Source organism: Arachis hypogaea, chromosome 5, assembly GCF_003086295.3.
Source record: "Arachis hypogaea cultivar Tifrunner chromosome 5, arahy.Tifrunner.gnm2.J5K5, whole genome shotgun sequence".
NCBI lineage: Eukaryota > Viridiplantae > Streptophyta > Magnoliopsida > Fabales > Fabaceae > Arachis > Arachis hypogaea.
In genome coordinates, this window is record NC_092040.1 from 112,238,845 (window position 1) to 112,255,989 (window position 17,145).

Consider the following 17,145-nt stretch of genomic DNA (forward strand, 5'->3'; position numbering starts at 1 on the left):
TCTATTAATATATAATAGACATATTAAACAAGGGAAAGCTAACCTAAACAAATATAATAAATTATGTAGTTTTTTATTAATATATAATTAAATAAAAATTTCACATGTAAAATTGATAGTTGAGAATTACTCTAATAATTTTAACTATTAACTTTACATAAAAATAACACATTTGATATTTGAGTTTTCATTGTATAATTAATAAGAGATATGCCAATTTTTATTAATAAAATATTTATTTATTAAAATTAATATTATTTTAATTACTTTAAATTTGATATTATTAAAAATATAACCATTCATCGTATTTTTTTATCAACTTAAATTTTAAAAAAAAAATTTTATGACCTAAAATTCTAAAATTTAATCTTTATTAAACTAAAAAAAATAAATACAAGACAAATTAAATAAAAAAAATTAATCACGAATATACAACTAAAAGAATGGCAGAAGATACATACAACAAAGGAAAATTGAAATGAATATAAGCCTTTGAAATAGAATAATATATCTGTATGAATAAGGATCACTATTATCTTCGTTGGCGTCTCACTATATATATATCTAGTAGATAAAGTTATGATGCATGAACTATATATACATCATTGTCATGATTTTCGTAATCATGTAACTATTAATCTTGAGGAAAAGTGACCCCATTACGGGGTTAGTGGCAACAACATAGGTAGTGGCTCCCCCCTTGCAGACAAATTTTGCCTACGCAAATTTATACACTTTGAATTAACCAAACTTATTATTATTTGGTCAACAATCAATGGCTCCTCGAGAACGAAAAAGGTTCAAGATCTAGTTTGCTTTTTTCTTTCATTACTTCTTCGTTCGTACATTTATACCTACTTTAATATAGTATAAAAAACAATAGTAAAATGAATCATGATATAATACAAAAATAAAAATTGAACATCCAAAGAAAATTCTTTGTTTTTCTTTATTTTTGGTAATAATCCATGATTCCGTGTCAACTTGGTTATGTGTTACTACTGAAAGTGACACACACAAATGGAGTTCGTGAATGGCTTACATGTGAAACCTTTGCTGCTAGTGCAGTGCACCTTTGAAATTTGTGACCAGCTATTTTATTTTATTTTATTTTATTTACATAATTAGCTATCTATAACACACGGCTTTATACTTTCTTTACGACATGATTGAAACTTTTAATTTGGTGTTTCGGCTAGGAGTTTTTATATAGGTGAAAATTCAGGTGAAGTCGACTTCACGTAAGTTGATATCTGAGAATCGTTAGATGAAAATTTAGTCAAATTAGTTAAATCAGTTAAATTATCTAACAGTTTTCAGGTATCAACTTCACGTGAAATCGACTGCACCTGAGTTTTCACCTTTTATATATATTATAAATTTCATTTTGATGCACGGATAATATAAATTAATTTTTACATATATTGAAATACATAATATTATATTAAAACAAAAATAATTATATTTTAGAATTACTGCTTAAGTGATAATTCAAAAAAATAAATATGATTCCACAATTGTATTAATATATCAAAATTAAACTCGTACGTTGTTGTTGTTGTTGTTGTTGTTGTTGTTGTTGTTGTTGTTGTTGTTATTATGGGATACAAATTTGAATCCACTAGTTAGTCATGATCAGCCCAGTTAGTACCATGATTGGGGGGTGGCATAATAATAAGATTTAATATTAAGAATTCTGTTTTTATGTGCAATTTGTTTATAGCATTGGATAGGAATTGATATCAATAGTGGAATCTTATGCACTAATAATAATAATATCTTATCCTATCTGTGGATATAAACTTAAATTTCATTCTAATTTGCTCTACACATGGGATGGTTATCTTTTTGTTGTTGTTATTTATTTAAAAGAATTTAACATTGTTTCATAAATACTATGAAAAACCATTGAACCATGCATTGAAAAACTTCATCTGTAAAGTGAGACCTAGTAATAAGTTTATTTTGACCTCTCCATTCATTTGGTTCAAAACCACCATTAAATAAAGAAAACATCATTACCAGTTACTTCATATCCAAGAAAAAAAATAGCTATAATGATTCAATTAGGACTTAGGAGTATTCTAATATTGAAGAAGTTTCAAATTCAAAATGTTGGGAAGCAAGCTCTTTTAAATAAATTAATGTATTAATAATAAGTACCGGTTGTGAAGTTAGTTATCAAGATAATAAACTTTGTTTTTTTAATATATATGATAAAGAGTATTTTAGGAATAATTATTTGTGCAATAAAACCTTTTTAATCCTCGTTATATTAATAGATAATATATAGCTGAAAAAAAAAAACTAATTATCTCAAATTTTTTATAATTTCTCATTCACTAAATATTTAAAATCCAAAATTTTTGGACTTATTTAATTTGACATAAAACTAACAGATATATACACTAAAAATTAAAATGCATTTGTATATGTCTGAATTAAAATAATGAAAAGGGTCCATGCCACTTGCACAACTATAGCAGCCGCAGATATAGTATGGCAGTCTCCATCAATATATCACTAGTTAGGATCAAATAATTCTATTATATCAAAGTGACCAGCACCAAATATATCTCTAATCCTACTATAGTGTAGGGTTAGTATTATTCCAAATCCCAAATAGTGTTTACCTAAACTATGATCTGCTGGAACTTTAATTTGTAACGGCTAAACTAAACACACTACTATCACTACAAGATTTTTGATAGATTGCGGCGGTTCGGAATCAAATAGCGATAGTTCAAATAGCGACGGTTGGGTAATTATTCTAAAATAAAATACGATTAAATTTTTAGCGACGATTTTTTACACCGCTGAAATGATATGATATTTGTATTTATTAAAATGTTAACGCTTAACATCTTTTTAAATAAATAAGAGTAAATTAAATTAACCTGAGATTTTCTGAGATTAATTAGATTGTATATAATATATAATTTATTTTAATTACAATACAAGAGTTTTGAAAATGATGATGGATTTGGTAGTGATATTGGTTTTGGATAAGGACTTTGCACAGTAGATTGTGATATTTCATTTTCGGAGAATTGCAAATCAGTAGTATATATGATGTTGTAGTAGAATAGTTGTGCAAATTATTGTGAAGCCTAAGTATTCATTAGAAAATAGGGCATCACACAGATTGTGACGAGTGATGAAAAGAAAATAGGAATATTATTGCTGACTCTTCCCACAAATGGAAAGTTAACTTCACCAATTTTACTGCCTCGTAGACACCAAGCAATGCATGCACCCTTTCCACTACACATATATATCTTATCATTTTCTTTCATCATCTACCTAAATCAATAGATAGTGAAGTTATTGTTTTGAACATAGAAGAATATTCGTAGAAATATAATTATTTATATATTTTTTTTTTAGGAATGTTAGAGTCAGCAATTTTTGTTCGGGGTTCGAATCTCGCCTTGTGCATGCAGCAACTCATTGGCTAGCGACAGATCCTTAAATGGAGCTCAAATTCACGACGGATTACTCTTTGACCTATCAAGTTGGGGGATACCGTGGGCAACAAAAAAAACTTTTGTATTTTGTAACCATCAATAGTATTTTTAATGGTGTGAGATTAAATCCAATGGTGTAAAATCATTCAATTTTCTTTTGATGGTTAAATGTTGGCCAACTTTTTAAAAAATTGCTGTCCCAACACTTTCCCATTTTTTTTATCAGTTTGAATTCTAGAAATAATTACTTTTATGACGTGGTATTAAAATTTTTATAATCATAAAATGTAAAATTTTATATTTGTTAATTCTAAAAAAAATTAGTGTAACATAAAAAGAGAGAAAAAGAGAATTCATCATCATACCAAAAAAGAGATTCTTGCTTAGACATTTAGAAATATAATAATTCATACTTTTTTTCAGTTCGAGTTTTTGGACAAATTATTTTATGAGTTCATGACAATATATTTACTTCTTTTCTAATTTTAGATTATATATAATAAATATGTGGTGAATTTATTTATTTATTTATTTTTGTCATTTGTTGCAAGTATCTAACCTTTATTACCGGGTTTTTCTACTTATGTATCACTTAACTGAAATTTTTTTAGTATAAATAAATAAATAAAATTACAATATGATAATTGGAAATGAAAACAACATTGGTAAGCAGTTTGTTTAGCCACCAGATTGAGCATAATAATATAATTGGGGACTTTAGAATAATCAAATAAATGCAAGTGGATATATGTATGTCAGAAATAGCAGCGGCAAAATGCATATGTAGACTTTTTAAGAGGGAATGCACATGTTTGATCCTTTCACTTTCGGAAATGCCAAGTGCTATTTGTTGGCAATTAATGATCAAGCAAGCAATATCCTACTACTTCTCTTTTTCTAATAAACTTAAATTCCTTATACATTTTACACAAATATATCACCATTATAATTATTAATTTGGTACCCAAAAGATTCATGTGTTGACAAAAAAATTCTTAAAAAATATTATCAATAAAAAAGGCTTTAAATAATTTTAAAATATGATAAAAATAATCAACGGATATAATATTTTTTATAAGTGATAAAAAATTTTGTATTTAGCAATTCTAAATTTTTGTGACAATATTTGAATAAATATTTATAATGTGCACACAAAAATTCAAAATAAAGTTTGATCTCTAAATTTTTTTTATTTTTAAAAATATATAATCATTCACAATAATTTTTTTAATAATAATTATAAAAATTTATATCAAAATCTTGTCTCTAAAATTTGTTTCTAATATATATATATATATATATATATATATTTAATATTTAATATTTATTTTTTTTTGCATTTTTTAATCAAAGTTAACGTTTTTAGAGTTTTTTTTGTCAACTATGTGAATTTTTAAATATCATTTTCATATTTTATTCTCTCTCTCTCTCTCTCTATATATATATATACTACTCAAATAGCTTTGTTTATATATAATATACGGTTTCAGGAAATTTGAACTTAGACATTAAAACATGAAACCTCTTGGTAGAAGCTTAAGTAATCCAAGTAATTAATGGTTTTTTTTTTTTTTTGGGGCATAGATTGGTTTATAGTTTATTCATTTATTTTATTTTTGGGGGGTGGGTTAATTCACAATCATTTGTTGTGTGATATTTTTTATGGGCTAAAATGGGAATGAGAATCAGAATAAACTGAAGTCATCCTTTCATAATGCTTTTTGGGCCTAATCAGATTTTGGTCATGCTCCTTCTATTCAGAGTTTCAGACTCAATTGGGTTTAATCTCATCATTATTCGTTGTTCATTTTCTAAACATATTTATTTTGCAAACAAAAGCCTCTTTTCAGGTGAGGTTAATTTTTTGGACAGATCTTTTAAGGTGAGATTAATGGGTATTATCCAAAACTAAAAGTTGGGTGGGTAATATTTAGGGTTAAATCTATGGACCATTTGCATAAAACAATACATATTGTTCTTGATAATATTAACGGGCTTTTATTTGGGCCGAGATAGTCCATTTCTCTCATGATTGATTACCCAAAACAAGGCTTGGGTCTCAGGCCCAAATAAAATGCTACAGACATCTATGCTTGGTTCCATCTCTTTTTGTTAAATTATGATTTTTATGTGACAAAAAATGAAAAATAGATTTAAAAAATAAAAATCAATAATGAATATATACAAAATTATAAATCAGTAAGTATTATTGTCTCTTGAATTATGAATCTCATGATGATAGCAACATAAAAATATTTAATATAGTTGAAATTATTCTCCCATTGAATAAAGAATAAAATGTAGAGAAGTGAGTGGATACATGTATCTATGCCCCTAATAAGAATTGTCTTTAGCTACTTGGTTCAGATTCATCCAACTCAACAATTAATAACATTTTCAGAAATTAACGGAACTTGCTCCTAATTTTTTTGTGGATTTTTCATAACTTTGAAAATAACATAACATTACCGCAACTTGTAGCTGAAACGAATTGAAATGGCTTCAATATATTTGGTTGATTCTGTTCATTTTGCACGCTTTCCATTATTGATGGTTTCACACTCATCACTGCTCTTCTGTCATATGATCAAACAAATTAAATTATATGTCAGGTTTTTTTTTTTTCATTTCAAGAATTTTGCTAGAAACTAGTTAAGAAGAATAAATTGAGAAGTTATGATTCTTTAAATATATATAATATTAAGAACAAAGAAAGTAAATAGGACAAGTATGTTATCATGTAATATAAAAACAAATTTCAATACATTCATTTCTTTTGGTATTTTTCATAATCAAAACTTTTTGAGTATTTAGATGAGATACCGATATTAATCTGAAAGCGACATGTTAGCGACAATTGTTTACAAAACCATGCACTTCATCATCATTATTCATTAGTATTTAGTAGAAGTTCATGAAAGAAATAATTGAACCTCCTTTAGAAATAATCATAATTATTATTATGCTTCCTCTTTTTTATTTCTAAAATATACCCTATATTATTCTATTATAAATTTGGAATAAAAAGTTCCACTTTAAATTAATTTTTAATCAAAATAACATTTATGAAAAGTACATTTTTTTGCATATATTTGAATTACAAATTATGTGTTTGTGTATTACTATATATAAGGTTAACCTCATTAATCCTATTTATGTATCACGAAAACAAATTTGCATTCAGAAAATAAAAATTTAACACTTTAATATATTGAATATGTATTTAAATTTTTAATAGTGCACTAATTAGTGAAAATTTTATTAATATAGCAATATGATATTATTTCATTCAATTAAACGAATTGAAACCATAAAAAGTCTCAAAAAAGCTACCAGAATAAGTAATAGTTAAAACCTTCCTACCATTGATGGAAAAGAAAATAAACAAATAAATAAAAAGAACTAAAGACTTTCACTACAATGAAGGGTGAAAACAGGTCAGGTCAGGCCAATTTTTGCTCTTAACAGGCCTGACTTATTATGTAATTAATTAACTTGAGTTTGGTCTACAGTCTGCTATAGACTTTTTTTAAAGTACTAAGTCTGGTCTAGCTTAAAACTTATTAAAAGCCTGCTAATTTTTTTTTATAAAATAAAAATATTATTAAAAAATATATATTTATATGTAAAATGTCATATTTAATATTTATAAAAAATTTTAAATTTTAAAATATTTAAAATATATAAAACTATTTATAATTAAATATAATAAATTTAAAATATCTCATAATTTTGTTAATAATAAAAAAATTATTTATATATACAATTATGTATTAAAAGTCTCAAGTAGATCTGACAGGTCAATAAGACTAATTAGTGAACCTGGACCTAACCTATTAACATAACAAGACTTTTATAAGAGTTTGAGTATCTATTTTATAACAGGCCAGACACAGACCAAACTGTAGACCCTTAATAGGTCGTCCGATCTTTTTCCACCCCTAACTACAATGTTAACAAAACTAGTAGTAATGACTCAACCCTCCTCCGTGGGAAACTTTGTTGCATAAATTATTGTGCAAGTTTCACTGATTCAATCACCAAACTCAACTTTACATACCAAAATAAACAAACATACCCAACCTCAATGGCAAGGCACATTGATGCCCTCAAAAAGTTATGAGCCCTATGAATGAATGAATGTACTTTATTACAAAAAATATATGATCATATGTAACAGATGGCATACCCTTGGTGGATTGCTTTCTCCAACATTATGTATGTTACCATCATTGCTCTCTGATTTATAGTATACATGTTTTCTAGTACCAATCTTACTATATCTTCTACTACCTTATGCTTATCATTATAGGCATTATATAATCATAACCACATAGCATTCCATAACAGAAAACTTAGCAGAATATGACAATCTTATTGTTCACTCATACCCTTTGCTTGAGGCCAAAGAAGGAAGGTTTCTAAATCAGGAATGTCTTGTGCTAATATAGCATGATTTAAAAATTTAATTGGATTACTAATTTATTATTATATGCAGTATGGTTTTAATTTTCTACTACAAAGTTATGATTTCATCTTCCATGCTTTTTGTACTTGGCTTCTTATCATTGGAGGGGTTAGTTATTTTATTATAGATGAAATAATGCTAACAATTTCTTATTATTATTATTTGGCATAACTTTTTGTAGCCCCCACAAGAAGCAAGGTACTGAAAATTTTGTTATTATTTCATTTGCTAATAAATGCTGCTTGCTTCAGCAAGAAATAGAGCATAGCCCCAGAAGAATGATGGACATGCTTCAACCAATTGAGATGGAGATGAATGGAAAGAAAGCAAAAGCACAACTTAGGATGTTGATGGTTGAATAATCCTAAATTTGTCCAATGCCATAAAGTTACAAATACACATATTGATAATATTTATATATATCCATCAAAAATAGACCAATACATTTGGTGAATGAATTAGGTGATGAACACCAAAATCACAGAGTGGGAACAATTTTTTTTCCTTATGGTAATTAATTAATCACTATCAATAGCAACCCCATTTTATTTTCTGAAGTAAATGACATGATTATAGAGAGGGGTTGCTAAACAAATCTAAATACAGAAAAGAATGTAAGTAGGTAACAATATAACAATACTCCAATAGTGGAAGAGGCAAACCCAAATCACATGCACACAATTTTGCAAACTAGTGGTGCTATGGTAACTTTTCTTTTTTGAATTTTTACTTTTTTAGTTGAAGATATCCCAATTGAACTTTTGGTGACCTGAATTATTGTTATTGGTCACTGAGGTTGATGATGGCACAGGGATCAATGGAGGGGCAGAATCAAATGTCTCCCATTGAGTGGTGACTACTACTCCTGAGGTAGAAGAATGCCTTGTTGATTGGTTTTCATGTTGTTGCTTCTGAAAGTGGCCATTTGTGTTCCTTGGTGTTGCTTCTTGTTCCTCCTCATCAATTGGTATTAACATATGATTCCCATTTGAATGTGTTTGTTGCTGTGGTTGCTCTTGAATTGGTGCAAGTCTTTGACCATTTGAATGCTTAGGAGGAGGACCATAATCTCCATTGCTGTTTGGCACTGAATTCTTAACTTTGAGCATGTCCAAAGTCTCAACATACTTTTGAACTCTTTTCACCTACAAAATGAAAAATGTTTAAGGCACTTGATAACTGATTTTGGTGTCCACGTAGCATAGCATCGTTGATATATATATGATATCAAAGGCGTACCTGCATTTTTCTTTGCAATTTGACATCCCCATCAGCTGTAATACCATCCAATTTGAGCAATTGATTCATCAATAACTCAATAAGACCACTAACATCTGTTTCAGCAACTTTCCCACCTTTGTTGATTATTGTTTCAAAAGCAGACACCTAATCAATTCCAAAACACTAATAATAATCAGTTTCACAACTACTCAAAGCATTTAATACATTTCCAATCCAACACATCACAATAAGAATAAGAATAACGAAAGAAAAGCACATACCCTTCCTGCAAGCCTATCTACATCCAAGCTGATTTCAGAGATAGATTTTGCAGCTTTCTCCATCTTAGCATTCTTCCTCAGCTCCAAGAACCTCTTCTCTTGGCTAATAGGGTCCTCCTTCAACACCATTTTTGACTTGTCCTTCACCCCAACCATGTCAAGGAAAGCCTTTGAATCCCTCTCCTTGTCCTTATAAAACAGCTTCTGATCTTGGTGATGTAAACCAGTTGACCCTGAAAGCATTTTCTTCAATTCCCCTGCCACCACCACCAACAAAAAACACACAATGAATTTTCAAAACTAGTTTATAGATCAATGTATTTGGTAACAATTGTACTATCAAAATTCAAAATAACAGATACTTATTGAAGGAAATAGAGAATGATAAAGAGAGTTACCAAATGTAGCTTGAGAATTAATGTTGACTTCATGGTAAATTGAATTGTACTTGACTCTAACTCTAATTGTCGGTGGAGGAACTGAGTTCCGATCCGAGTCAGCAGTTCGCATCTGAACAAGCATTCCACCTGGCCTCATCTCCCACTCCTTAGAACCAGCCTCACCACCATTGCTCACCATTAATCCATTTGTCTTGTTGCTGTTACTCTCACCATTCCTCATCCTCATCATCTTTCTCACTATTCTCTCTTTTTTTGTGTCTGCTTAATCAGTGAATCCAAACAAAACAAGAAACAAAGCAAGATAAGGTTATTGCTGCTGTTCTTTTTAGATCTCAGAGAAGAAGAAGTGAGATTCTTCTTCAGTTCACAGTTCAGAACCCGTGACACAAATTATATAACTCAGCGACACAATTCACAGCAAAGAGATGATAGAACATGTCTCAGAACCCAACTTTGACCCCAGCATTCCACCAAAGTCCAACTCCGACAAACACGCCTACAGCGAAAGAGAGAGATAAAGACACAAAAAAACAACAAAAAGTTTCAACTTCAATATATAGAGAGAGAACAAAGATAAAGTTGCAGATTTTTTATTCTTTTTTCAGTTATGAATGGCTTATAAGGAAGAACAGCACCAACCCATTAATCACTGAAGCTCAAAGCAAAGATCTTTACACACAAAAATGTGGTTCATCAAACTTCAGAGTCATAGGAATTTTCCACCATAATATGAACTAAGAACATAAGAGAGAGAGAGAGGGAGAGAGAGAACAAGCTGTGATTTTTTTTTTCCCTCCTCCTTATGAAGGAGCAAAATCAATGGCAAGTTGAAAACAATTGCAATGAGAAGGAATTGATTCTTTCTGGAGAAATTGAAGGGAGAGAGAGAGAGAGGAAAGAAAAAAATTGAAGAAAAAAAAAGAAAGAAAAATGTTGTTGAATAAAAAAACGAGTGGCCAGCTAAGTATGCTGGCACCTTGTGACCTTCTTATATATACTAACATTCAATTATTTAATTCATATAATTTTACTTTTTTTTTTAAATGATTGCACTTGGAATATCGTGTAATTTAACGGGATCAATTATTCTTTTTGTTTTTGTTATTCTTATGGAACATCTAATGAAAGTAATGGTTGGTTCGGTCAATTTTTTTTCAAAGCTGTTTGTAATTCTAAAAAATACAAATTATTTTGTATTTGATATATTAAAAAAGATTATCTATTTGTGTTTAATATGAGTATTTTTAGAATTATTTGTAAAGATATTTTAAAATTAGTTTATTGATTAATAAATGTATCTATTTACTTGTACTCTTTTACAGATTCTATAACTTATTGTAAGTCATTTTTATTTTAATTTACTAAATATAACTATCATAATTTTAAAAAGTAAAAAATTTATAAGACCAAACCTAAACAGTAAACATGTCAACTGGCCAAATTGAAATTAAAAGTAAGTTTTCTTCCAAGTTTTTAACTTTTTTTATCCGAGACTTAAATTTATTATCTTATTACATTATTAACATACAAATTTTTTTTTTAATTTAGAAAAATATCTATATATAGTTCATGTTTTTCCCTTTTCTAAGCTTAAATTTTATAATATTTTTTATGAAAATAAAAAATAAGCTTATTATTAGTTCCTTTTCTATTTTAACACTACTGCCTAATAAATTGATGATAGACACAGTAAAATTCTACATCTCTGATCTCTTTACTATTTATAATTTTCTCCTAATCCTCATAATTAAAAGTTAACTAGCATGTACTTCAATTGACATGGAGTTGGATTAACTTAATTATAGGTGTTATTCAAATATTATATATAATATATTATTTTTGTCGTCCAAATAAAATTCGAAAAAATAATCGAAATAGTCTATCATAAATTCCTTCTTGATTTGAATAGAATTACATCTAAAAAAAAGATAAAAAAAAGAAAGCAGTAATTCTTGCACAAAATAATGAATAGAAAATAAGAGTTTGATAATAATGAAAAAGATCATTAAAAAAAAAACAAAAAATTACGTAAAGAAATATGAATATTTAATAATTAATTAAGATATTAAAATATTTTATTTTGAGAATTTAGTTCATAATTTCATAATCAACGTGAACGCTTTGAAGAGAAAAAAAATAAATGAAAGAAAAAATGTTGGGTCGCCAAGAGTAAAGAGAATCAAAGGAGAAAGCCGCCAATTCCAAAGCTTCAGAAAATTGTTAAAAATCCGACAGAGTAAACTGAAGCATGTTTGAGAGTTTTTGAGCTTTTGATTCATCATAACAATGGGCACGTGCCACTGTAGGGGCAGTTAGGGTATTTAGAGTAGGCTAATCATATCTAATTATAGGTACCATGGACACGTGTCGTCTTATAATAGGGTTGTCTTTGGTGGTTATTTTGATGAGGGAGTAGTTGAACAGTGAAGTGTTAAACCGCCAAAGTTTCTTATTGGTCACACGTGTGCTTCTAAAATCACCAACTGAGGTTAATTTTTCAAAACCTTTTTTTTTTACCCCTTTTATTGCTTGCTTATGACTTATGAGTAAAGTTGAACATTCAATTGAACATTGAACCCTTGCAGGATTTTTATTATTAATTTATTACATTTCTTTTGGTATTTCTTTTTTATTAATTAGAACATATACACGTGCTGGTTTCTTTCTTTTCTATTTTTTGATGTATGCAATATAAAATGTATAAATTAAGAATAAAAACTTTGCTTTTTCATCCATTTATGTGCAACCAGTGCATGCACTATATCCCATCTGAAACTAAACAATTTACTGTAAGATTATAGTCAACCTATATATTATCAATTAAAGAAATCCTAAGTTAAAACTCAAATATAATTTATATATGTTCGTTTATGTTTTTTCTATATATGAATCATATTAAAATGAATAAATTAGTTAGGTTAAAACGTGCATGGTTGAGTCTAAGTAATATTATAACACTTTAAATTATTTTTATTAATTTATATATTTATATCTAATATTTCAATTAGTTTGTAATTTTTTTAGTATTTTTAAAATTTATTAGATATAAGACTATTTATTATATTTAAAAACAAAGTATTTACTATCTTGATTAACTTCACATATATATATGATATATATTACTATAATACTATTAGACACATGAATAAATTAATTTAATAATGATGTTAACTAGACAACAAATAGATCAGATATATAGAAATAGATGTCAGATATTTTATTTGGTTTCTATCATTTGGGTAAAATTTTAATTTTTTTATTTTTTATTTGTTTTATATTATTTTTTATTTTTTAAATTTGTCAATGATCGAATTTTAAATTTTTTAAACATAAAATTTTAATATTATATTATAATATTATTTTTTTTAAATTAAGATAACAAAAAAAATAATATAAATAATTATATCTCTAATAATTTATTTTCACGAATTATGACAATTCATGGCAATAGTCCCATTTGGTTGGCTAGTTTATTATTATTTAATTCCACTAAGAGACAGATAATTAAGATATCCATTTATCCTTCACAAAAATTTTGGTTGTTTTTAGTACTTTCATTATCTCAACTACTAATAGAATTTGTCTTCATTTTCATCCATCTTATTATGATATAATTGATGTATGGACTAATAATAATAACTAGCTAGCTTCGTCATGAAGTGCAATAGTAGTACTCCACTTTAATTTCTTTTAATGCAAATAAAATTGGTGTAAAGAATAGGAACAAGAAGCATATAATCTTGCGTGTGACCAATTGACATTACATCGAAGAGATTCTATATGCTTTTCCCTTTCTACTCTCTTTCTCTTCAAAAATTATATTAGGGTTTCACATGTTGTTGTATACTGTATAGTTTGATATAAAAATGTTAATCCAAAGCTTTTGGACAACTTAATTGATTCCTTAATATTAATTATTAAATAATAAACTGGCTAGATTAATAACTTTGGGTTGTGAAAAAAGTTCAAAATAGACTCAAACTTGCAAGTAATTAAGCCATTAATTAAGTACGTACATAGCTTTATATATATAATACACATTATACAAGTTCAAAATCTACTTAAATTAGTTGGTTAGAGAGTTATGATCATAGGAACTCCTCTTTCGTTTTCTAATTAATTAACTTAGGAGTTTATTTGACTTACGCACGTTGTTTAGTCCTGTATGCTAATAACTAACCAGCATTGGTCATTAGGGTATGTATCTCTCTCTAATTTCGTGTATTGACGTAGAAACGAGGGTTTTATATAATAATAAAAGTTTGATTTTGATGGATTTATAATATAAATTATTTTACATAGTTATTTAATTATATTTTTTAAAAATTATTTACATATTAATTGTAAAAAATAATTAATTTTATTAATACGACAATATATAATTAAATATATATAAAATTATTTTATATTATCTGTATATTAAAATTAAAATATTATAATAATAAATAAAAAATTAAATTCTTATATACAAACAACACAAAATATTTATATATTTAATTGTGTGTATCGTCATATTATTAAAAATAATTATTTTTTAAATTTATTATTTAAAAAATTATTTAAAAATAAATTTAAACTGAAAAGTCACCAAAATTAAATTAAAATAAAATGTAATTTTATCTAATCATCAATTTAAAATTAGTTGAATTATGATTGAATTACACCAACGCATATAATTGGTATCACAGTGAAGTAGAAGAAGAAAAGGAAGATCAAAATATACGAAGGCATCCATGAATTAGAGAACACGTGGCATGCATCGGAAGCATGTGTACGATGAGAATAAGATCCAGATCAAAGGATATATATAGCACCGACAGTTTTGGGACGCACGTGCCATGGCGCACGTGAGAAACTTCGTTAGGGTTGTGTTTTCGAGTGCCTACGTACTCTGAAGGAGACTCTTCTACCTACGGTGGTTGCCGCATTTTTTGTTTGATACTCTATCAATATTAATTTTAATTTGGAGATTAGATATAATAATTAATGATATTTGCCTTTTATTAAGAGTTCATTGGATGTGTGTTGGGGATTGAGCGGTTGGAAGTGTGGATATTGATCGCAGACAATGTACCGACCAATTCGAATTAAATAAAGATTCTTATATAAGAAAATATATAGAGTAAAAATTATTGTTTTTCTTCAAAGTTAAACGAACTACGACTAACCAATACCTAATAATTAACAATAAGGTCTTAATGAACTTCTCTGGACCATTCTGTAATAAAATTTATTTACACTTATTTTTATGTAAAATTAATTATTAAAAATTATTAAATAATAATTTAATTAAATTATTAAATTATATATAATAATTTTTAATTATTAATTTTATATAAAAATAATTATATATGAATTTTTATTAAAATTAAATAATAAATAATAGTGGTTTAATTTGTATGAGGTTTTAAATTTATTATTATTAATTTATCAAAGAAAAATAATAACGTTAGAACTTATATAATATTTACTAATTAATGTGCAACTATTTGAACATTATTTTTATAAAAAAAAAAGTCTTGATACTAATAAAATTAATTATTTATATCATTCTATCCATATTTGTAAGAAAAATTAATACCATAATGCCATACATATACATGTGAATATTATATTATTGTGAAATTAATTCATATTTGACCGTATTCCAACATTTTCAGTTATTTTATGTTTTTCCGGCCTCATGACCTTTCTTTTGCCATCGCTATTTTTTTTTAGATATTAAGAATTTTTTTGACAAGGAGTGAAGATGTTATATTTTTAAAAAATATATTATTTAAATATTAAAATTAGGTATTAAAATCAGTTATTATATATATTGTGTTTAATTTATTTTTAATATATATTTTATATTTTAATATATCTAATTTAGTGATTGATTTTGAATTTTTGATAATTAATTTTAATGTGTATCTATATCTAGCTAGCATGATTGTATATTTTTTGCCAACAGCTAAACCCGGTTTCAATTATTATTGATACAGTTATTTTGGTTATTGGGTTAAGTGTCTAAAAATTCTGTCTCAAATTTATTTATAATATGCTTCAAAGCAAAAAAAAATGGGAGACCAGACAGATCAATCTGACATCAATGCCATAGTTAATTAGTTAAAAACTTAAAATGAGTTATATATAGATATAAAATAAACGAACATAAATGCTATATTATTTTATTTTATTTTTTTATTTCTTAAAAAGGTTAAGCAGACTAGACGACAAAAAGGACGGTTCATTGAATTACGAGTTCCGACGGCAATAGTTTTATGTTAAACAAATTTTCAACATGCAAAATTATTATTTGTATAGTTCTCATAAATCTTAAGAAAAAGGTAGTAAAGGAAAAAAGTGAGGGAGCAAATGAGAACAGAAAAATAAAGAAAAAAAAATCACAAGTTTAAAAAGAAATAGGTATATAGATGGATGATAATAATAAAGTTAGGTGGAATATTTGTTTTTGGTTTTTGCTACAATGTGGAGTGTGGTGAAAGGGAAAAACATCCAATCTTATAACCTAAGGGAGTTATATATATATGAAGAAATTAAATAGATGTGAGTGTATGCATGTTGCAAGGTATAAGAATTAAACTCACTTAGCTTAATCTCAACTGTAATATAATATATAAGAATTTCATGTTACATAGTGATATGAACTGATGATGACCCTATAAAAAAATTATATTATTATCCAATCAAATAATATTTTTAATCATAAAATTTTTAAAATAGTGAGTAATCAAATCATTTTTTACTAATATGACTGTATATATAATTAAATATCAATATAAATTAAATTATTATGGTATATAAATATAATGTTGCATATACTTTAATTACTAATTAGTTTCCCAAGCCAAGAGAAAGAACGCTTTTTTTTTCTTTTCCTCTTTTTTCATGGCTGGTTATTTGCTCTAGATTTAATTAAATTAAATATAGAATTAAACTTAAAGAATAATAATAATAAAAAATTTTCAAGTGTACCGTCGTATTGGTGTATCAGTAATTTTTAATTGTTGATCTTAATTATATATATTATATATTTTTTTATAATTAAGATCAACAGTTAAAAATTACTGAAACACTTATTCGACGGTATACTTGAAATTTTTCTAATAATAATAATCATAATAAAATCAAAGCATTCTAATTTGTAAATCTAAAGGCCACGGAATGGTGGAGGGTCTTTGTACTTGCAGGCAGTACACTATCACGTTTGAAAGGAAGAATCCAACGACTTTTTTTTGACGAAGGTATTTATATATAAATATAAATAATAAATACATAAAGTAAAAAAAAAGCTTTATTAAAGA

The 17,145-nt window shown here is 26.6% G+C and overlaps 1 protein-coding gene across 1 annotated transcript; it reads right to left on the reverse strand.

Annotated features, from left to right (window-relative positions):
• Positions 1-8,336: 8,336 nt before the first annotated feature.
• Positions 8,337-10,938, reverse strand: LOC112802790 (BAG family molecular chaperone regulator 2). The gene is made up of 5 exons (XM_025846137.3): positions 10,478-10,938; positions 9,836-10,334; positions 9,438-9,694; positions 9,175-9,321; positions 8,337-9,080 (listed from the first exon to the last, which is right to left on the reverse strand). Exons 2-5 carry the CDS (start codon positions 10,065-10,067, stop codon positions 8,670-8,672), a joined length of 1,047 nt encoding a protein of 348 aa, XP_025701922.1. The 5' UTR covers positions 10,068-10,334; positions 10,478-10,938; the 3' UTR covers positions 8,337-8,669.
• Positions 10,939-17,145: the final 6,207 nt, after the last annotated feature.

Excerpts from the sequence above, each read along its gene's own strand:
- LOC112802790 (XM_025846137.3), bottom strand. The coding sequence starts at position 10,067 with ATGATGAGGATGAGGAATGGTGAGAGTAACAGCAACAAGACAAATGGA. Across the intron at positions 9,322-9,437 it reads TAGATAGGCTTGCAGGAAGG|GTGTCTGCTTTTGAAACAAT; the intron begins GTATGTGCTTTT and ends GGAATTGATTAG. Across the intron at positions 9,081-9,174 it reads AATTGCAAAGAAAAATGCAG|GTGAAAAGAGTTCAAAAGTA; the intron begins GTACGCCTTTGA and ends TTCATTTTGTAG.